This window comes from Watersipora subatra, chromosome 4 (assembly GCF_963576615.1).
Source record: "Watersipora subatra chromosome 4, tzWatSuba1.1, whole genome shotgun sequence".
Lineage (NCBI taxonomy): Eukaryota > Metazoa > Bryozoa > Gymnolaemata > Cheilostomatida > Watersiporidae > Watersipora > Watersipora subatra.
The window spans coordinates 40,182,238-40,206,452 of NC_088711.1; the positions used below are offsets into that span (position 1 = coordinate 40,182,238).

General features: G+C 37.1%; 1 protein-coding gene across 3 annotated transcripts; it reads right to left on the minus strand.

Annotated features, from left to right (window-relative positions):
* Nucleotides 1–15,319: 15,319 nt before the first annotated feature.
* Nucleotides 15,320–23,776, minus strand: LOC137394852 (E3 ubiquitin-protein ligase RNF166-like). Of its 3 annotated transcripts, XM_068081618.1 has the most exons (9): nucleotides 23,693–23,776; nucleotides 22,010–22,120; nucleotides 20,895–20,981; nucleotides 19,943–20,096; nucleotides 18,059–18,206; nucleotides 17,857–17,942; nucleotides 17,128–17,245; nucleotides 16,412–16,519; nucleotides 15,320–15,431 (listed from the first exon to the last, which is right to left on the minus strand). In XM_068081618.1, exons 4-9 carry the CDS (start codon nucleotides 20,056–20,058, stop codon nucleotides 15,354–15,356), a joined length of 654 nt encoding a protein of 217 aa, XP_067937719.1. In that variant the 5' UTR covers nucleotides 20,059–20,096; nucleotides 20,895–20,981; nucleotides 22,010–22,120; nucleotides 23,693–23,776; the 3' UTR covers nucleotides 15,320–15,353. The 3 variants fall into 3 exon arrangements, with proteins under 3 accessions (XP_067937719.1, XP_067937720.1, XP_067937721.1); XM_068081619.1 differs by lacking the exon at nucleotides 23,693–23,776 and having other exon boundaries at nucleotides 22,010–22,134; XM_068081620.1 differs by lacking the exons at nucleotides 20,895–20,981; nucleotides 22,010–22,120; nucleotides 23,693–23,776 and adding an exon at nucleotides 20,728–20,770.
* Nucleotides 23,777–24,215: the final 439 nt, after the last annotated feature.

A 24,215-nucleotide genomic window follows, 5' to 3' on the forward strand; every position in this document is an offset into this window, starting at 1 on the left:
GAAGCAAAAACATTTTTGTATTTTTACTCACTTTGTAAGAGTGGAAGTGCACCGAATTATTAATTGCTGGCCTAAAAAGATGCTAAAAGTGGTAAGCTACCATTGACCTCAATTTCTGCTGCCTATTGGCACAATAATAATGTGTGGCAATCAGACTATCGGTAAAGGAACACGTGCACAACTAAAGATGGAAACATAGTGAACGGCGAGTGAAACGAATACTTTTCGCCGTCGTGACGACATTCCAATTTATAAATTCAGCATTATTATGTCTGACGTTACTATTGGATAAAAATGTAAATAACAAATTGTGATTGACTAACCATTGTTAGCCTTACAAAACACACCCCTAGAAACGACAACATCGTCGCTATACAGACTGCGCGTAGTCCCCAACAACGACAAACACGTTATAGTACCAATGTAAAAGGGCAAAGGCACTAATACTCTGTTGACTTTAATTTCTCTACTTGTGATATAGCTGCCATCTAATTTTCTAGATAAACAATGGTTATAGTATGTGCGCCTTAAACATTTTTACATGTTCAACTGTCAGTTTAACTGTTCACTAAAGACGAGATTCTAATGAAAATAGACTTGGGTTTACATAATGGTATTGTTTGTCTTCAGACATCAGCTACTATTGAGAAGCATTTTATCTATATATAAATCTCACTGCTTGTTTGGCGTTTGGTTATCTGTTGTCTTTGTATTCAGTCACAGCTGATTAAAAGTTATCAATAAAAATCTGGATAGCACAGGAATTGAACTGCGTATTCAAATTGCAAATCTACAAACAACCGCACCTAGCCACTAAGCTAAGCCGTTCTTATCATCCTCAAATGTATCTATCCTTATTACAGTTGCACACAATAAATAGGTACTTTTATTATTATTTAAAGTTAGATTTTGTGGTTGTTTTTTTTTACAGTTTTTTTGAACGCCATTTTAAAATCCATTGCTTATTTTTTAATTTGTAATTTTCAAATGTGCCATTTTAACTCCAAATGTGCTGTTACACTTCTCTTTTTTGGTTTTTCGTAAGGTCAATAGCCAAATCTGTAAAAGCTAAATACTTTTCTCGTAAAATGTTGTATTATCTAGAGTAGGATTTGCCTCTACATTCTCTCTCCTTTACAAAGTACCCTCGTGCACTTCACTACTAAATGTTTGTACCTGTATGAAAGGTAGTGGTATCGTTTATTAAAACTTTGAATACATATTTAAATATCTAACTATTACTTGCTAATTATTTCCCATTTAAACATCTTTACAGCTATTTAATTTTTACTCTTAATTTATTTGAACTGCGCAAAACACTTTTCTCTTTAATTGAAGTTTCAAAGTTAGAATGGTAAATGTTGTAAGTGATAATTAAAAATAACTTTTCTGTGCAAAAAACTTTTTTTTTTGGCAACGCTAGTCTCATAATAAGGCTCATGACCGGTCAATAGATAATGAATGCATCACTTCAGAGAATGAAAGTGAGCTACGAAGGCTAAAGCTTTCACTCTTCAACAAAACGCACCAGCCTAACAGTATACTAGCCTAGTCTTAGTCATTGTCTTTTTAAAGGGTCAACAGTACATTTTGTTACTTGCAATGTTTGCTAACGTAAATTGCAGAAAATCCCTGTCAACTATCTGTCAATAGATATAGAGGAATGAAAGGTGGAGAAATATTTACAAGCATGCGCTAGGATTTTGATAAAAACCTGAGTTATTCAGCCTCCTGTTAGGATATTGTTTCTGTTTGTTACGCTTATAGATTTTTACCAACATCACATTAATAGTTAACCAGTTTGTATCAGATAATCTCTGAGATAAATAGAGCATAAATTGATTAGCTTTTGAGCACCGATGTTGATCAGTGCTTGTTCACTACAACGCCTCATCTTATGTACTCACCATGCAACTAAATCTAACTCTTAGAACTGTCAGAGATCTGCTATTAATTTGGCTGTGCACAAATTAAGTGTGATTACATTGATCTCTTTAGCAGCAGGATCATATAAGATACATACTAGTGATATTAAAAATGTACCAGACTTTGAGCAATTTATAATATAAGTAATAGATTATTACTAACGTAAAGGAAACTGCCATGTTCCCTTTACTACTCAACAAGACTTAAAATTGCTGACTTCAAGGCAATGAAAGATATATACTGTATATTTGATAATATATATATCTAAGCAATTCAAAATGTGCTCATGCAATGAACAGCATGCAAGAGACCGCCAGAGATCTATGTTTATCGGCACTTCAGGCGATCATTTTATATCATTTTGTCTTTGATAAGTTTTAGCTGACCAGAAGCCTCACCAGCAGTGGTGTCTTCTGCAGACCCAGAGCATGGTCTGGTCAGTACATCGGTTACTCTGAAGTCATCTAGGCAACCAGCCCTGGTCTTGATAATCTTTCACCACATGATTCTCTCTAGTGGAGGCCCTGACAGCATCAAGATGAAATATCAACATAGACCAAAGTTGCCTCTGCAAACGCCCAGTCTTTTTCGGTAGGTTTTCAGGTCTGTATCAGGCTGGCAGTCCTAAGAGCCACTTCTTGCCAGTGGTGGCTTTTATCACACCGCCGGCAGGCTCTCTCCTCCTGCTGACAATTGAAGGGCTTGTTAGCAGTAGGACCTCCTGACTCGGCCTGTGGCAAGGTCTCCTTGGCTCATCTCTTGTGTCAAGCAGGTGGGCCACTGGACGGTTCCTCAGTCCATTTCCTTTTTGCAGGCTGTCGTCTTGTGGCGGGGTTAACCCAGGTCGGCTCAGCTGTGTAGAGGTAATTTGCTATCGTTGAGTCAGCTCTGGCTCTGATGACTCAGCTCGGTCACCTTTGACCAGGTAGCGCCACTGACATAGCACTCGGTCTAGACGATCTCTTTTAGCTAGCTCAGTAGGCAATTTCTACAATCAAACAAGAGATTTGGGCCGGCTCAGAGAACTCAGCTTGCTCGACTGTTACCCAATCCAGTCGTTCACAGATCTCAAAGAGTTTTTCACTCGGTGCCTCACTCGTCAACTGATTGCACGAAGGCTGAGTGCTAACCAGGTTTGACTCGACATGAGCTTTTCTGTCTGATAAAGAGTCACTCATAAAGGCAGCCTGGCTAAAAGACTTTTTTTCCTCTGTGCTGAGGGCCCCACTGCCTCATCCGAATCGTCTGTCATCCCTATACTCTTACACACAGACGCGGGCTCCTTGGTTGAGTCAAGATAGATCATCAAGCATTCTTTTTCCCCTACTTCCAGTGGCTCTAACAGGCTTAACATATCTGCGATAGAATTTACAGTCTCACCTGGTTGAGCCATGTCGACAGGTTTATTAGAATATAGAACAACAGTGTTTGGTGTGTAAGTATCGATGTCTCCGAGAGAGTACTTGCTTGCTGTAGGGTGCAAAAGCAAATGGCCTTGGCCTACTAAGCTCCTGAGATTGCCACCTTTTCTTGGTCCCTGTATTCCTATGCGAGAGTTACTTGGGATTGGCTGCCATTTCCGATAACAAAGCCCACTCTCCATACCTGTGTAGTTGCCGAGTGATCCAAGCTAATGAAGGGTTGTGCCAAGTGATACCAGGTGCTGTTAGCTTTGGGCTCAGGGGTCGAACTGGCTTTTCTGGGGTGTCAACTTGTCATTTTTCCAATTGCCTCCAAAGTTCCTTCAACCGAGCTTTTCGCTCTTTAATAAGCACCAGGTTCTTTGTAGCCTCAGCTCTTGGTTATGCCAGTTCCAGCTCGGCTTCTAACTCAACCTGAACTTTTTGCTTTCTGGCCCTATTCCCTTTCATATTAAGGGCCTCGGTGAGACTTTATCAGGGCTGGTGTGCGATCGAGCTCTTTTATTCAACTGTGAAGTGAATGAAACCAGTTCTCGCTCTTCACCAAGGATTATCCTTGAAACTCAATCAGGCAAGGATAGTTGGGCCAAGCTTTGATAGTCTGGTGAGATCCCAAAACTTTGTCTAGAGCATGGGTGGGCCACCTTTTTGGTCATAAGGCCACTTTCAGATGGTAATTTGATAAAAGACCACCATCACTTATGTCCTATAACTTTTAACAACTAGTGTAGGCAAAAGAATGTTTACCTTTTTATCTAGATCACCCTTTCTCAGAAGTCAATGCTCATAGGCGATTTTTCAGAATTTGTTTCATCATTGTAAAATTTTAGAAGTTTATGGAAATTGGAAGAAGTTCAACTTTGTCCAGTTATTGCAATGACTGTATCATTCACCTGTAATTGTACTGGAATGCAAATAAACATGAGTTAGTATACATAGAGGGCAGTGTATGCTCACACATAACTCCTTTAATGATACTCTTGGCATTGAATGTCATCCATGACCTGCGTGTACCGTTGCGGAATGTCTGTAGCAGAGAGATGGAGAATGCCGTTGATGTGCTCATCTGTGAGCTTTGTTCTGTATTTATTTTTGACATAATGCAGTCAAGAGAAGAGTGGTTCACACATGTAAGTGCTTCTGAATGTACTCATGATTCATGCTGGAAAGGCCTTCAGTTGTGGGTATATCAGACAGGGAAGCATACGATAGGTGTGGGTGAGATCTTGGCCAGGGTTAAACAGCGTAGAGCAGATGAGCTCATTTCTAGAATCAATCACTTCTGCATGTAGTAGAAGATGAGATTGGAATGTTTTTTACAACTAGCACTGCTGAGAACAGACAGAGCTCGTTTTTACATTCTTGAAGTCATGAGATCTGTCCTTCGAATTCTTGCTTTAGATCACACACAACATCAGCATAACTTTCTAGCTCTGGTTCACTTGGCTGCTCACAAAACCTTGGAACGCTTTGTACATCTAAATTGTCCTCTATTTACTTTGATTGTAACATATTTTATCGACCGTAAAAACTAACAACAGTATCATAGATAGATAGGACTATTTTCTAGAAACCAATTTTCACTTTGCAGTTTAGTGTTGAGCTCATCAAGGTGCAGCATCATATCCACAAGGCGATGTCATCTAAAAATTGAACATCATGAAACTCAGTCAACTGTTTCTCTTGCAATCAATAGAATTATATTATCTCAGTTTGCAAATTGAAGGCTCGGATTAACATCTTTCTTTTTGATAGCCAGGTACTTGAGCAAAATATGGAGTATCTACAAGTTCTGATTCAATATCATTGAGAAGCTGACAGAATGACAATGTCTCAACCCTTTCTGTCCCAGATAGAGGACAACATCTTTGATAACCCGACATGATTCAGTTTCATTGCTTTATCAGCCAAGTTTTGCTGATGTAGAATGTAGTGTAATTGTAAGGGAAGTGGATTAATCCCATCTTTCCAGAGCTCATCCAGTTGCAAACTGCGGAAACCATTGACACAGCCAATCATACCAGAGGCTCCATCTGTTGCTATAGAACATAATTTGCTGAGATCAAGATTTTTCTGTTCTACCACTTTTCATATTTTGGCCAACATCTTTTCCTGTTGTACGACCATGCATGTTACACAGAGCAAGCAAATCTTTAGTAATAGTGAGCTCTTTGTCTACTCCATAAATAAGCACAGCTAACTGAGCTGTATCTTATGCATCTGTCGTTTCATCGAGTGCGATGGAATATGCTGTAAAACCTTGCAATTTATCATGTAGCTGTCGCTGCATATCCTGGCTCAAAATTTCAGCCTGACAAGCTACTGTACGACGGGAGAGGGGTATACCTTTAAAAGTTTTTTTAGTTTTTCTATCAGAGCATTTAACATCAGCTGAATCTTCATTACACTTTTTGATTAACTCCCCATCCATAGATAGCTTTTCACACCTGCTGATTCGGTGAACTATCTTCATACTTGCTAAAGTGACCATTTGGCTGCTCTCAGTAGAAGTCCTCATTATATTCTGCTGTGTTCTTCTTTTGTTGAACATTGTCACATTTCTTGCCTTTTTTGCATCATTGGACATCTGTCCAGATACTGTTCTGATCTTAGCATTGAAATCCGTCTTTGCAATGTTTTTCTTCATGATCTTTACAATGTCCAAACATTCAACAGCTTGGCAGTTCTACCATAAGAAATTTATCAGTACACTAATGCTGCACCTTGAAAATAAGAAAAGAAATCAACTTGACCTTGAGAGCGACTTGAGGTGTGCATTATAAAAAAACAATGCCTGATTGGTGCAAACTTGCACAGAGGCATCAGCAGGAGCGGTCTCATTAAAATTCATAATCTCACCCCACACCCGTTGAGTGTACTGACATAACAATAATGTTGACGTGATTTATTACTATATATGCTACTCTCAGATATTTAACAAATAAATACATGTATATATGCTGCTGACCTACATATATGTACCTGTGTAGCCCTTTCAGTGAATAAAATATAGTATAAGTTCACACTCCAAATTTTCCAGGGGGGAATTTGTATTTGAAAACTTTGCAAAGGGGTAAAAGCAAATAAAGGTTGGGAACCACTGCTCTAAAGCTTTGTAGTAATTTTGGAGAACTATAGTAAGAGTATCCTTTACTGCCATCTCGGCCAGGGTGGTCGAGGCATACCTCCTTTGTCCCAACTTCTATATTACTCTTTGAGCTCATCCGGCAGGACATCTCTCCTGGCAAGACGTCCCTCTTGGCCAGGCGTCTCTGACCAGCATATCAGAGTGCCTGTTGCCGGGGTGGGATCAGTTTGAGGCCTTGGTGCAACCAGATTGCCCAAAAATGTAGCATTAAAACATTTACACAGACTAACCCACCCATGCACACAAAACCGGATCTATTATATAGATAATAACAGAGAAGAAAGAACATCAACGCAAAAAAATCAAAGCAATTCGCTGTAATTTAATAATAAATTAAATACAGAGATTATTAAAACACTCTGCTGGCTAATGCTCACTTCTATATTATTATTATCAGTTATACTTTCAGGCACCAAGTTGTGTTTACATAATCCTCAAGTAAATTTTACTACCCAATTGATTGGCCAATAATTTTGTGAATTGAAGTTTAGATAATTTGGTCTCCATATTTTGATTAGATCAATAACACATAGACCTATTAATTATACTAAACTTGGCAGTCTAATGCATCACAGCTCAGCATTCTGCCCCACTTGAATAGTCACATTCTTTACGACACAACATCATTGCTTTGTTCACCTTACCTAGTCCAGGCCATAATTTAAAGTAGGAAGCTGTGGAGAGTAGAGCAAATACCAGCACCGGAAAGGATTCAAAGGTAAATTTTGCTCTAGTTTTCAAGTTTGGTTGTGAGGGGTCTCTAGATATATAGAGCAAGGAATATTTCGGACTGTTTCGAGATATGCATACAAATAATGGTTTTTTCCAAAGATTTTTTCGAAAGATCAATGCTAGCACTACAATTTGAAAAGTTGTATCACACAAAGAGGCGCCAAGTGCATAGTAGACAAAGTGTTGCCCAGTTTATGAAGCTTTCCATCACCATGGCAGGCGGACATAGGCCAGTAAATGAGTATAAAGATGGCTGCCATACCAAAGCTAACTGCTGTACCATGCATATTTGATTCTCTGCCAAAATACTTACAAACGACTCGACCAAGGCATAGACAACTGTAGTGCCGCCTAACGCCATCTACATCATCTACACCGGACCAAGATGAGCCAGCCGTGGAACCTTCATTTTGCTCTGAAGACCCAGCAGCTGCCGAGCAATCTAAAGAGGTCACTATCGACCCTCTACATAAGCGCCCACGAGGTAGACCAAAGAATGCACCAGAGATACGTATATCGAATCTTCTATTGTAATCGTATTCTCTCATCTGAACGAAGAAAAAGCCATGTAGAAAGCAACAATGACTTCCATGATGATTTGGAAACAAGCGCACAGCTGGAAATCATTCTGTCAAAATCTGTCTCGGACATAGTGGAGTACATAGGTAGGTAAATATTATCAATCCTTCCACATTTTCTGCAAAACAAGGGATCTGGCATACATTGTAGCCTTGCTGCATATGCTAAACTGCATGGCTGATCCTATTGTGTTACATGATTTGGGTATTAGCTACTTTCACTCATCGTTAATGTGTAGAGCAGATATACAGAAAGCAGAGTGGCTTGAAATAATACTGCAGCAGATCACTGAGATGTAGTTAAATTTATATTACGGTTGATACATCTGATTTTTATAATAATATTAGCATCGGTTATTTATTTATTATTTATTTTATTTATTTATTTAGCAGGTTATGTGGTACGAAGCTTAAAACTCAACTGCAATGACTGTAACAGCTTTATAACCTCCTGTCCAGATTTACTCACCAGGGATGATGCGGCACTAATCAGTGTAAAAGATAGAGGTGGTCCGTTTACACCTCATCCTGTCATCCCAAAGATGTGTCTAGGCTCAGAACAGATCATACGGCAGTGTGTCGACTTACAAGGAATCACTGCAGACATACACAAGCTGGTGGTCACTAAAACTCTTTCATTGGGCTTACAAAGCAATTTTCATCAGGAATTTTCATGCTCAATCTACAGCACGGCGTTAGTTAAAACTATCACCTCCAGATATGTCAGGATTATAATTCACCAGGAGGCTACAAAGGTTGCTGTTAACAAGAGTGATCTCAGATCAAGGCTCAGCCGACTGGTGGTCTTTACTCATGTTTAGCCCTTCACAATAATGTATAGAAAAGTGTACCATATGTCACTTGTTTTCTGCGATTTTTCTAATGCTGTTTGCATAATACCCAAGACCCAACATTTATGTTCAGGGCAGACTGCAATCAGTGTACCATTTACCAGTGTGTATACATTTGAAATCAGTTTGTACACTTAGCTACCTGACATATTAGCCCATAGTATAGGGCAACATTGATGATTTTGCAATATATTTTGAATTGGATCAATATACATTTTTACTCACACTTTACATATGAAATATTCAACTTTGTTTACAAATTTGCAGGGTAGAAAATACATAGCGTATATGCTTTATATCTAAAATTTGAAACAAATATCTTGTGTACTTTAGCAGTTATGTCAAACTACATGTAGCAACAAAAATGTATCTTTATTCTTTCAATGTAAACAATGATGGCTCACTTGCCTGACTAGGTGAAAGTGAACAAAGCAATCGCGTTGCGTCAGAAAGAATGTGGCTATTTATGTAGGACACCACGGTTTTGCATTGCCCAGTCTAAAAAACGTTAATAGGTCTATGGTATCAGATGAGACTGATGGTTACTTTCTATGATTCAAACCACTTGGTTGCACAATTTTTAACAGTCATTTATTGCTGCAGGCAAAGGATGGAGCAGTTGAGGTCGCTTTTGCTACCATATTTATACTCACAAACAAAAACGATCACAGACACAGATACCTTGAAGAAGTGCTTAGAAAATGTATCTGAAGATCAACTGTTGCGTGTGCTCACGAATCTTAAAGATGGACGGGGATTTGGTGTTATACAGCACGTAGCTAAACAAGGGGACATTGATCTTCTAAGATGTTTAATGGAAAACCGCAGCTGTGCTGTACTCAGTCTGAAGGATGCAGAGGAACGAAATATTCTACACACAGCCGCTCAAGCTAATCAGACAAATATTTTGGAATATTCTTTAAGCAAGTTGGACGCAAAAACGAAAATGGATTTGCTGAAACAACTTTCAAAAAAAGGTTGGAACCCTTTGAGTGAAGCCATTTCAAGTTGCAGCCATGATGCGGTCAAGGTCATCCTAAACCACACATCGCCTATGGAATGCAGTGCAATTTTGAAGCAAAAACTAACTCAATATGACACAGTCCTCCATTTGGCCACATCGAAACCAAACATGCTTGACATTATCAATCGTCTGATAAATAAAATACCAAAAGGAGACTTAGTGGAACATCTCATACAACAAGACTCTGATGGGAACACACCGCTTATGATCTCAGCCAAAGATGGTCGGCATAGTTATGCTGAGTCACTCCTGAAGATATTACCAGACTACGAACATAAAATTCAGGTTCTGCGAGTGCGAAATAAACAAGGGAAAAGTGCTGAGGAGCTAGCAGATGCAAATCGTTACCATGGTATCAGGAGATTTATTGGAGTACTAACCGAAGGTGAGATCAGCCGCTGCGATATTGTCTGGCAGCAGATGATTTATCTGAACCGAGTTACCACGGAATTTTTATTGTTGATTATGCTAACAAGTTGATGTAATAAGCTAACAGTTATGAAAAGCCTTCTGAAAAATTAACTTATGGATAAGGTTTCAGTTTGCATTGCTCTCACACCTACTTGAGTCATTTGGAAAACATTTTAAAAGGAGCTCTTCGTTCTAGACTGAAATGTATTTTAAGGTTTGAACTACACTTTCTGAAGCACCTAACTATTTGTGTAACTAAATGATATATTTGAGCCATAAAAACTGAGAAGTGATAGTATTGCGTGTTAAAAATTTGCATTTTATGATCACGGAAAACCATCATAACATCATAAAATTTAAAAAAGCAATAAAAAAGAATTTTAAAACTGAAACACAAAACTTGGCAGCATCTGCAAGCCCGCTACAATGTTTATATTTCAACACCTTTTGTTTTCCTCGCTGCATGTTCTAATGATGGCTGCATAGAAATCTGAAATATTAGTCTGTATCCATCATTTTAAACCATAAAAATAAGCAGGTCATTTTAAAACCTGATTGGCAGCAAACCCTTTTGCAAATCTGGCTCTTTTTAAAGGCTTAAAATATTTTTCTTGCAAATATTAGGTATACTCTGATGTTTTGGCTAAAAATCATGAGACAAAATCTCTGTTTTAGAGCCTCTGACTGCTGCTGCATTACAAATGCAAAAGGAAAGATTGTGTCTCTGTGAGAGAAAACTGATTAATGCAAAAAAGCAAGTAGCTGAGGCTACGACCAGGGCACAAGTGAAGCTTAACAAGGTGGGGAAAGACATTCTTGAAACCAATCAATTGATCAATACTTATGAAAAGAAAAACAAAGATCTTCAACAACAACGAGACCAAACTTCAAGAAAGAAACAAGAGATAACTCACAAAATAACAAATACTACCTCACAAATGCAAGCGAAAGAATGTGCAGAATTTTTGGAAGGTCAGTATTTTTGTAGTTACAGTTTAGATAATAGTTGAGATTCAGTAAATGGAAAAAAGCTCAGTTTTCTCATTTATTGAACAAACATTTGTATCAAAAACTCGAGTCAAAGGCTGTACTGTTGTGCAGAATACAGCAAATTGAGGGCAGAACAGGAAAAGCTGAACAAGGAAAAGGCGGACAGAGATACGGAGTCGAGAGAGGTGGAGAATGAGAAGGCCAAATGTGAACGCGAGCTGAGAATGTTGCAGGAAAGAGCGGGTGATATGACAGGAGAACATGCAAAGCTAGAAAATAAAATAAAGGACTATGAGAAAAAACATAGCACTTTAGAGATCAAACTAGCGCAAACCAGGGAAAGGATTACTATTTGTGACATGAGGATTCGTGATCTTCAGCAAAAAGATGCATGGAAGCTGTTAAAATATGCAGGTCAGTCTTACAAAAATATTTTTATATTTATACCTATACACATACATACATATATATATATATATATATATATATATATATATATAAATATATATATATATACCTATATATGGGAGCAAATACTCAATGGCTTTGTGTACTAATATATATATATATATATATATATATATATATATATATATATATATATATATATATATATATATATATATGCTAGGATGTAAGAACAACTGTAATTCCAGTAGTCAATGGGGCACTGGGCGCAATAAACCGGCGCATAAAATGTGGCTTGCCCAAATACCGACAGCAATCAACCCAGGTGAGTTGCAGAAAAGTGCGCTATTGGGAACAGCTAAGATCTTGAGGCAAGTGCTCAAACTCCCAGGTCTCTGGTTGGAAACCTGAGTTGGAGCAGAAATTACCACCCATATGGGTTAACCAGGGTGAGGAAACAATTTTTTATATATATACTAGCTGTGCTTTTCGGCATTGCCCAAGTATTAAAAATCAGCTTATAAACACTGAGAAGTAATGAGAGTTGCCTGCGACTTGCTATTAGCCTGGCAGATTGGCAATGGAATAGTTTAGTAAGCTAACTAATGACAATCGCTTATGTAATCACCCAGCGCGGTATGCAAAGTCGTTGGGTATGTGCTCCCATATAGTGACTTAGATCGACGAGCTCTCAACTCATTCTCTATGGCCTATTAAGTATGGTGTCGAACTGGTGGACATTAGGGTCTGAGATCAAATCTTCTAGTACAGTTTCTTTATTCCAAGATGTTAATAGCTATAGTCGGAATGCATACATCCGGACATACTTTGAGAAATATACATATAAGATAGAGGATAGATATATATTTATGTATAGCCCAACTAAGGTGATTCAGTGACCACTTGATCGCTTACTTTAAGTTACCAACTATTATCAAACTAAACAGGTATTTTCCGAGTGTTAATAAATAATTGTTATCTTTTTATGAGGTAATTGTTGGTCAATGTTGAGCTTATTATGTGAAGGGTACAAACTCACTAATTTATTTAGTATTTTCTTATGTAAAGGCTATATCTGCTGTTACAGGTTTCGCGGCAGCAGCAGCATTTGCAACACTTTCTGCGCCAATAGCGCTTACAGCAGGAGCAGTAGTTAGCGCTGGGGCAGCTGCTCTGATGGAAGGCCAAACTCCTCCGCCAAGAGTTATTGGGAGTAAGTGGAATGATGACCTCTTTTTCTAATCTAACATCCAGTAATCAGTAACAATCAAGCACAATATGGTTAGACATCTCAGTTTTACAGCAATGAGAACAAAATGATAGCTCAGTTCCTATAATTCTTTTCACGAACTGAGTAATGATCCCTCCTCTACTGTTATTTCACAGATTTGGAATTTACTATGGACATAGACGACTATATAAGAGACAACATTACAGCAAAACTTTAAGATGGATGATGAGGACAACTAATGGTAAATACACACCTTAATATGTTTATATAAGGGTAGCGTTATCTTATATGTTACTGTTCACATAATGATAATACTATATATTTTATTCTGATTAATATGACTTGAAGGAGCTAACTACAGTTTAGCAAATTGATCAGCACGAACATGACAAAAGCAAAACTATTTCTATGATGCATGAGAGAACGACACGAAATTATCTGACAAAATTGAATAGACAACTCTTAATGCTTCAAAGCTTTCCAAGTGTTTTTCAAAGAAGTGTTAGTTTCTACAGATAACTTTATGAAAAATCAGTTTAACTGAAGTCAGTTTTAACAGCAGTTATTTATTGTAGGACTGAGCTACTAATCAAGACACCGTAGATGGGAACTAGAGTTCTGTCCAATACCATGAAAACAGAGACTGCGACTCCTGTGGAAAAAGATGGTGTCTAGGAAAATAACTTATTAGTGAGCACTACAAACTTCTCTCAAATCTCTCGCATTCTGGATACTCAGGTTTTGTAGAAAGACCAAGTTTTACCTTGACCTATTAATCTAATGGTTTTCGTCTATAAATTCATGCCCAGTAGCAGATAATTCTATTGAATCTCCCATCATTTTTTACCTAAAACAAGTTCTGGCCACTTTCAACTTATCTCTGAATGGTACTAACCAGGTCTCTATACCTTCACTAGAGCAGATTAGTTTGGTTGATTGTATTTTAGTTTCTAGTTTTGAAAATTATTCAGTTAGTACGTATTTTAAGTTTGGATTATTGGATTTTAGCTTTTAGTTTTAAAAATAATTCAGTTGGTGCGTATTTTAAGTTTGGATTATTGGATTTTAGCTTTTAGTTTTAAAAATCATTCAGCTGGTGCGTATTTTAAGTTTGGATTATTGGATTTTAGCTTTTAGTTTTAAAAATCATTCAGTTGGTGCATATTTTCAGTTTGGATTATTGGATTTTAGCTTTCTAGTTTTAAAAATCATTCAGTTGGTGCGTGTTTTAAGTTTGGATTATTGGATTTTAGCTTTTAGTTTTAAAAATCATTCAGTTGGTGCATATTTTCAGTTTGGATTATTGGATTTTAGCTTTCTAGTTTTAAAATCATTCAGTTGGTGCGTATTTTAAGTTTGGATTATTGGATTTTAGCTTTCTAGTTTTAAAACTCATTCAGTTAGTGCGTATTTTAAGTTTGGATTTTAGCTTTCTAGTTTTAAAATCATTCAGTTGGTGCGTATTTTAAGTTTGGATTATTGGATTTTAGCTTTTAGTTTTAAAAATCATTCAGTTGGTGAGTATTTTAAGCTACGCGTAATAGTTACCCTACAAACAGCATTTCATGATGTAAAATTTCAAGTGATCTTTGTCATGGCACAAAATTTAAGTCTTATGTTGGCATCCCTTTTTGATTCAGATATTTCTTTAGCTAGTTTTAATACGATTTCCGTGGTGTTTCTGGAAAATGCTTACTTGCACATTTTTAAACTTGGTAAGAAACCCGCAAGAAATTCACGCAAATCCACATTTATCAATACTGAACTGGACATATGCTCGTGTTTATTATTTGAGCTTATAAGCAGTGATATTGACAATAGTACACACAGGGTGGCATGATTGATGTATATTCTAACCTGTTTGGTTACCGGGGTCAAGGTGTCATTTAAACCAGTTGTGTTATTTCTACAATAGTGAGTTGCTATGCCATCTATTTGCTATGCCTTTTTATTGCGTGAGTTTTTACAGATGTTTTCTTTTGCTTTAGTACTAAAATAAAGCTTTTAGAAAGTTTTACATATTGCCAGCAAAGAAACTCAACCCGTATCAGATACTTTGCTTAAACAACCTTCAAGGACTGGAACGCTTTTGGTGAAGCTATTTTCAGTTCCAGCCATAATGCCTTCAAGGCCATCCTAAACCATACATTGCTTATGGAATGCTGTGCAATCTTGAGTCAAAGGATGGCTTAAGATGACCCTATACTTCACCAAACAGTTTCAGAACCAGACATGCTTAACGAGATTGACTTGCTACAGAAAGTACCACAAAAACATTTACTGGAATATTTCAAACAAAAGGACTCTGATGGGAACACACCTCTTATGAATTCAACTAAAGATGGCCAGTTTAGCTATGTTCAGTCTTTCATGAAGCCATTACTAGACTATGAACAGACAACTACAGTGAGGAATACACAAGGAAGGAGCGCTGAAACAATAGCAGCTGCAGAAGTAATGCTGCAAGGGGGGGAGGGTCAAGTTCTAATACTCTTGTATAACCAATGAATTTATAACACAGCTCCAATTTATAGCATAATTTATTTCATCAACTATATATGGTAATTATATACATCTATAACTCTCGCTAACATTGAGACTGCAGAATTTACGAGTGGTAAATGTGTTTACAGCTACGCATGAATAGTATTCTCAGCGATAGAAGCTTCCAGAGCAGCCTGCAGAGAGTCCTCTTCATCTTCTTCCAAATTCTAAAGTCAATACATAGCAACTCTATTAATAGAGCCACGAACTAGAGTTATTCTCATCAGTGGAGACAGAAGAATCTAGCTTCATCCATCCACATCACGTACGTTAATAGAAATACCCATAGGTATACGCACCGCCGCTAACACCCATAGGTATACGCACCGCCGCTAACACCCATAGGTATACGCACCGCCGCTAACACCCATAGATATACGCACCGCCGCTAACACCCATAGATATACGCACCGCCGCTAACACCCATAGATATACGCACCGCCGCTAACACCCATAGATATACGCACCGCCGCTAACACCCATAGATATACGCACCGCCGCTAACACCCATAGATATACGCACCGCCGCTAACACCCATAGATATACGCACCGCCGCTGACACCCATAGATATACGCACCGCCGCTGACACCCATAGATATACACACCGCCGCTGACACCCATAGATATACACACCGCCGCTGACACCCATAGATATATTCAAAAATACGCATTACCACCACTGACACCCATAGATATATCGATAGTGATACACACCACCACTGACACCCATAGATATACCCATAGAGATACATCCCCATAGATACATATCATTATATTTGGCTTATCTGAACAAAAAACTTCCTGAGTTAGAATTTTTTTAAAGAGCTCATATTGCTAACTACATTTCATCAGGTTCTCTAACATGCAGAAAGCATCCTCCTCCCATTGAAATTATATAACTAAATCTCAGTTACTGCAATTTAACATCCTCCTATTGATAAATGTAGAGAGTTCTTTTCTATGTAATTCCAACTATAGATAACAACTAAAGTACAATAATGCATTCTAGTAACTGGGTTTTAGCACTGCTTTGGATATCAACAATGATTAAGAATGTGACTACCATAACTACCGGTATATTTGTCAGATCCTCTTGCTATATCATAGCCCTGGGAGTGTCTCTCCCAAAGACCAACTGTACTCACCACAAACCAGTCATAATCAAACTGATGACGCAAGTTCATATGACGCAGCAGATGAATGCTAGTCTTGTCCGATTCTCCCCAAGGATACGCGACACAAATTGTACAAACCTGCAATAGGTGGATACATTACACAAATTGTACAAACCTGCAATAGGTGGATACATGATACAAATTGTACAAACCTGCAATGGGCGGATACATGATACAAATTGTACAAACCTGCAATGGGTGAATACGCGACATAATTTGTACAAACCTGCAATGATAACTCTAATAACTAGATGTATATCACAGAATTCTCAGCTTGCACTGTTAATTACTCTGCTGGTCATTTAATACCCTCAGCTAAGATATATTTTGTTCGACCTTAGCATTATTATTAGTATGACACTTTTCGAAATGATATAGTATATCATAAGCATAACAAGCCAGCCAAAAACACAGATTTAGCTTATATATCACCATGTGCAATATGAGCCTTTTTAAATCTGAACAGATATCACGATCATCTAGCAAACAAACTTTGCCCTACAGTGCCGCGCATACGTAACACCAAGTGACTAATGATTGGACTATATCTATGTTGGTAAACAAGCCTTAGCGCCAGACCGATTACTGGCAAGAGGCGTCTATACTAGAGCAGAAAGATGGCTGTATGAACCATGATACAGATTGTTAGCAGAGTAACTGCTAAGGACAGAAGTTATGAGCCTTACCAGTTTGTGGCTCGGCGCATGTTTATGGTTGGCATTGCAGTGTGCCAAAAGACCTTCCCTGGAGAAGTTCCTCGCCCCACAATAGGCGCAAGAAAACAGATGCGTGTTTGAACCTGTCCTGAAACAGTAACGGGTAGAATGATGTCAATAGAGCCCGACTACAACAGGAAGTTTCAGTCACGCTGACACAAAGATTAACACAGTTTGGGGCATACAGCTATCGACAAGAGAAAATGTCAAAACCCACCCCTAAAGGCTTGTCGGATACGCTATCAATTTTGTGCATACACTAAGAAAGCGGAAGAATTTAACTGAAATAAAAATCTAGACTAAAAAATGGGGCAGATGTTTTAAGAACTCAGGAATAGACTATCATGACCATACATTAATGTTTTTTTTTTTTAAGTTCTGAACTCACATTATAAAACAGATTCAGTTCAAAGTCCTATTTCCATTTTGTTTTGGTTTATAAAATACTCGTGCAAGTCTCTCAAACATTGGTAAATATGGCATCGAGAGGCAGATATCTCAAATACATTTAGAATAAAAGGGAAGACAACTACCGTGTCCACGCTCGCAACTACTAAGGCCAGTTAACCACATTTACCAGAATTAATCGAGTTTGGTTAAAACGTTATTAATAAATGGTAGAATGAGTAAGAAGCCATTTCCCATTATGAACTTGTAGCAACCGCTTAGGAAAAACGAACAGCTCTAAGAGACACTTACACCACGTCAGGATTTCTAGCTACAGGCCTCGAAACATATGCATCCACACACACGTCATCATGATCTCTTCCATCAACAGCTCTAAACTGCAACAAATGTAAGATTATACCAAATAGAAATATTTTTTGAAGTCTCCATGCTCTACTACATACTACAGCTCATTGACAGCGCACAACTGCTGCCGATACCTATTGATACTTACCTGTCCTTGACACCTATCACATGTCAACAATGTTGAAATCATGCTCTCCTCCATCGCTTCAGCGACTTCGTAATGTAGCACTTGTGTCCGACAACACGGACAGTTTAGTGAAACATTGAGAGATGTGAGAAGACAGACTTTGCAAAACCTAAAATAGAAAAATGAGAATTTTGTCAACGAATAATCTTTCCAAATTTTTGCATCTTCTTTCTTTCCATAATCTAAATTTTTATTTTGCATAAATTAAGGATTAAAGTTTTTTCATGGTTTGTGTTTGTTTTTACACGATAGTTACACTTTTTAAACTCATTTCATCTTATGTGATATGAAAAAATTGCCCACAACATCTAACAATTATTTTCAAGTATCCTTGCTAGCTGCTTTAACCATCTTCCACCTAATATTTATTGTCTAAGCAGAGAGATACATTTTTAAACACCATTTGTTATTTGAAAACATACTATTTACTTGATTTTACTGGTGCAATATTGCCCTTTTTTGTTGTATGATTGTTGCACGGCATAATTTGAAAAATGTTACTGTTTGAAATGATATGCTTGCCAATAAGATAATATATATAATTATATATATTTGTAGTGAACTGAAGTTTCTTAAGGTACTTGGTTTAAAGAAATGGTGTTGGTGGGCCTACACCATCATGTTTCTTCTAATTACCTTTAAACCGTCTTCTTGTCGACCTCAAGTAGAACTTGAATCAGTTCTATTAAACCAATGTTTTCCCAGTTGAAGAAATGCAACCAGAAAGTCAGTCAGAAAAAAATTTCAGTCTACACTACACCTTACCAAATATGGCTAATATGATATTTAAAAAAGGAAACGAGCATTCCCAGCTTTCCACGCTTCGGATTGGGTTCGGAGTAGACGATTACGTACCCTACCATTTCCACGATTCAGAGTTGCAGATTTTTTCAAGTTTTAATAAACTATTAGTATGTAGCCTTAGGACTAAATAAAATTGAGAGATATTTTGGTAACCTTCACTTGTTTCTAATAAACTGGTTTCATAAATGCATGCATCCATAATATATTTTGCGCAAACCCATATCTTGTTGCTAGAATATGACTATACATCAATTGAAACCATTATTTTTAATTTGGGTCAAAAACTTCCAGAATTTCTTTAAAATTCAAAGCCAATCTATAGCCAAAATGATAGAAGAAACGTAAATGAGATGATTAGCGGTTCAATGCATCTTTTTTTGAAAAAACTTTGGTCAAGACTGATTGAATACACTTTAAATATGCTAAGTACATGTATTTAGTGGCTTTTATAGAATTTTAAATCAAGCCTCTATTGTAAGTTCATTAACACAGGGCTTCCATGCTATGAATGGATTGAAAGTTGACCTCTATACAAATTCACACCCTACACTAGACTATATAGATCTTTCCAAGGTTTGTGATATATTCCCTCGAAACAGAACTTGTTAAACTTGATTTTATGTCACGATCACATTTCAATTCACACGTAAAATTACTAGCTCTGAAAGGGTAATATTTCATCAACCTCAAATGCTAAGGCCAGGGCAAAAGTCAAGCATGACCAATAGTAGAGTAGCGGTAAATGTTTTCGTAACAAAGACCCGCATGGTTGTGAGCTGATATTTTTTTACCTCCACTGGGGAGGGTTTAGCAGAGTATTATTGATTAGGATCCATCAGCAGTGAGGGTTTCTATCATATCAAATAGTACTCTCACAGTGAATGCCTTCACACAAATTCGGAGCAAAATTCAGTCGAATGCGTTCAAATTTTACTGTTTCTACGATTTGAAGAAAAAGCCGACACCGAAACCATTCAAAGCATAAAATCGCACTGATAATCTCATTACCAAAAGGTCAAATGCAAAACAACGAATACATACACATGATTGCAGGAAGTCTTTACGGGTTCCTTCAAATAGTCTTTACAGATCGAACACATGAACTCGCAGCTGGAAGCATCTCCCGCCGCTGTCTCACGAGTCATCGAGCTGTTCATACCTGCAGTTTTCTTTTGTTAGGCGTGATTGCTGCTGGCTGAAACAGCATACCATAGATGGGAGTTACCCTAATACCTGACCCAACGCAGTACAATTCATAGAGCAAGCAACTTTGCTGAAGCCATTGACTCTCGAACAAAACATGTAGAGCAATCTGTACTTTTTAAAGCTAGAGCAACTTGGAATAACACAAAACAACTTATCGTAACAGATGAAAACAAATGCATGTTTAACTTAGCAAATAACTGATTGCCACTACACCCAGAAGTACCACAATTTCATGTGTATTCATTTAGCCAATTTTTAGCCATGCATAAATGATACAACATCATAATCCTTAGGTTATGGGCTGTTTGACAGGCACAAACATGTACTTGGATTATTCAGAAAGATTTTAGATATGTCAGAAGTTGCAGCAACAGTTTAATTTGCCTATTCAGAAGGTTTATCAGGAGTTACAACTGAACATAATTTGCACCAAGTGGTTACCTTCTCAAAGTATGCTCGCTATATTCCCATTGTGTATTTCAACACAACGAAACACATGAAATTTCGGCATATGCAAATTATAAATAACGTTGTTTAAAATCATGTGCAGATGATGAACTAGCGTCTCTGCGATAAATAAAATGCCAGCTGTGAATTACAATAAACTGATCAAAGCTTACCTTAGCAGACGGTGAGAGCTACTGTTCATTCAGCTAACTCCTAGCAGAATGGTATCCTCTCTGAACATTCTGAACCTTTTATATGAATCCTTTGAAAAAGCTAGAACTAACGTAAATCTGATTACACGATAGCTAACAAAATAAAGCAAGTTGTAGCAGAGTTTTACCGGCTTGATAAATGTTCCCATCATTCCAGTCGATAATATAATTCAGCTTCTCTGAAACCAGTGTGGCTTGAAGATTCCAATGCCAATCTAAAAGTATTAATATGGGCAGGGTTGGAAAAAATCAATGATTTTTTGCAAAAAACCAGATTTTTTGTGATTTAAATCGATTTTTACAAATTTTTGTACCAATAACTGTTTTAGTATCTTGCAACGAGAATGCTAACACAAATTTATGTAAAGAATTACATTTTATTCTGCGAAAAGAAACTGATAATTGATAATAATTGATAATAATTGACAATAATTGATAATCTGATGCATTAGCGCTGCAGCATGCAGTTCAAGACTGCAAGCCTCTGTAAACTCTCACTCCCTAAAGGTTCCTATTTAATTAAATTCTTAAGTAAATGAATGTTTGGTCAATGAGTTTATACTATCCAGTTAAAAGCAGTACAAAACAGGTTGCTTATTGCAAGACTAAATCTACTACACTAGTGGTAGACTATTTTTTTGAAAAAAAATCCTTTTTTGACAAAAATCGTGATTTTTTTCGCGTGATTTAAATCGAATAAAAATCGCCTGATTTAAATCGTTTGATTTAAATCGTGCCAACCCTGAATATGGGAGTTACAGTAAGTATGGTAGATGGCCAAATTAAAGTCTGGCATAAAATTCCAGTTTTCCCATTCAGACTACCTTCAAGAAATCTCATCCTTTGCAAATGAACAGTGTTTTGATAATATCCCAACTTATTCTTTGCTTATTACAATCAAGAACAGCTTTATAACAGTAGTAAGTAATGGCTAGCCAATCAAAAAACATTGGTTTCATTTTAAAACTTCAAAAAAGGAAAACGGCAAATTATTACTGCTGAATACGTTCTGTTGAATTACAGTACGGAAAGCTGTCTGACAATTTGATGCAACCGCAGGTCTCATAAACAAATACCATACTTTGATAATAACAGGAAGCTAAGTAAAAATGAAGCAACCAGATGTTTCCCTAGCACGAATGTTTTCATTATTAGTCCAGATGGTTAGGTGCAACTCTTCTCTGCAGAATATATTGACGCTAACAGTAATTATGAAGCATCCAGTTACATAAGATATACTCACCAGTTCTGCATCCGCGAGGATAGACAGTATAGAGTCACCTATTTCAGCCACCCTCATCGGTATAGCTAATCGCTGTGAAGTGAGCAGCGCTGACATCGCATAAAGGGTCTACTGAAATAATATATATGACATTTTCGACATTTGGCTGATGGAGGTTTTTTTCGTCATGTTGTTAGTACATGTTTTTTCTCAAATAGTTCTTTGACAACTAATCGCGAAGCAACAGGATTCATAGCAAACCAAAACAATACATTTCATGCTCATTGGATAGATGATATTTTCGAATTATCAATAACAACTTGTATTATGGGTCTGGTATCACCAACTCGGTGTTTTTACATCGAGCATTAGAACTGAATATTATAATTAAATTTTCTAAATACCTTTTGTCAGATAAATCGACTGAAGCATGAAAATATTCGCGAAACAACCACACGGAGAACATAAGTTATTTGCTCAACAATATGGATTAAGTTTTTTGTTTTACAAGCCCATTTCTTGTAATACTTTCTAGCTAATCAAAAACTGAAAGTTGTAACACAGAAGGCAATAAAGAATTATATTTAAACATTTTCATCCACTCCTACTTTTAAAAACGCACAGAATCATGCTGCGTCAAATACCACACCATCGTACACTTAAATGTACTTTTATACAGTAATTATGTATTTAAAGGTTATTTAAAGACTTTAAAATTTTAAAAAACTTATTGAAAGATCACTGGAACAAGAGCTTGCTGAAGCTAGAATCTTCTCTAAGCAGTAGCTAAAAGTAAAGAAAAATTAAGAGCTGGACACTGTGTCGAGACAGTGACGGATATAAATCAGAAGATTTTGTTACATTTGTTGGCTTTCGTCGCAAAAGCTGCTGTACTATGCTCAGGCAGCATGTGAGAAACTGAAACATTTCACTATTACAGCTAAGTATTTGCTCAATAGAATTTATAGAAATACTTTGTAATTTAATTAAATAAATACTAATGTAATTTATTAACAATAACCAATTTACCAGATCAAACTATACTTTTAAAAGCTCATAAAACAGTTGTTTTTACAATTTTTTTATTTCAAAAATGACTGCAAAATCCTATCGGATTGTTACTTAATATAAACTAAATTTGTAAAGGAATGACATCAACGTTTTGTGAATGTATAATACTGAACCCAGCAATTCTTATGCATATCTAAAAGCATACAATGCATGGCTGTGATACAATGATAGCATACAATGATGTGTTAAAATAGCACCTATTAAAATAGCACTGGGTGCAGAGCAGAGTTCACTAGACAGCAGCAGATTTTTATTTGTCTTATAAACTAAATAATGCTCTGAAAAACACTCTAGTTTCACTGAAATTTGTCATGGTTTCTGTATGTCACAGCTACCAAACATTTTTTAGGTTTAACTAGTAAGATGTGGCATTTATGAATGTTGACTAGATATACTCCCTATTTCCATACCATGGAATAAAACTGACATACCCAATTAACTATCAATACAGAGTAAAAGTACCCCCCAAGCTACTGCAAAAGCAAAAACTAATAAGACCTACTGTCTTATAGAGACATCAGCAAAACCAGATACCAAAAAGGAAGTGATGAATGAAAAAGACCGGACAAACACCAAAGAAAATTAGAGGCGGATGCTATATACAGAGCTCTACCAACCTCTACCAGACCCGACCAAAATAACAGAAGTGAGTCATCTTTTCCAATCAGTACAATTCCATGTCGTACTCTAGACAAGTTTTTTAAATACCAACCCTCTACAACATAAAGAAGAGAACCTGAGCACCTAAACGCCTTCTCACAGGCTAACAGAGACATCTATGAATGAGAGCAACTTCAATGATTCTGCCTCTTTCCCTTGTGGCTTCAGAGCCACTTTTCTCTCTGCCTGCTAAAGCTCTGTTTGCCCTCCAGCCGCAAAACCTCCTCTTCTGTCATCGTCTGAGCATCTTCTCCTTCACCGCTGAGACTCCTACTAATTTAACTGGTGAGCCTCTCTACATACGGACTGTCATGGCTCTCGTTTGAATGTCGAGACTCGCAGCCATAAAGAACTGAGTGAATAACATGGATGACCTTTCAAGTGAGGGTGTAACGTGTATTGGCTATTTTAATTTTTTGACATTAATATTATTGTTTGAGAGTTTTGTTAGTTGTGTATTTTAATTGTTTGACTTATAGAATAAAGAAGTAACTTT

Excerpts from the sequence above, each read along its gene's own strand:
- LOC137394852 (XM_068081618.1), bottom strand. The coding sequence starts at position 20,058 with ATGAACAGCTCGATGACTCGTGAGACAGCGGCGGGAGATGCTTCCAGC. Across the intron at positions 18,207-19,942 it reads AAGACTTCCTGCAATCATGT|GTTTTGCAAAGTCTGTCTTC; the intron begins GTATGTATTCGT and ends TTTCTATTTTAG. Across the intron at positions 17,246-17,856 it reads GCTAGAAATCCTGACGTGGT|GACAGGTTCAAACACGCATC; the intron begins GTAAGTGTCTCT and ends TTACTGTTTCAG.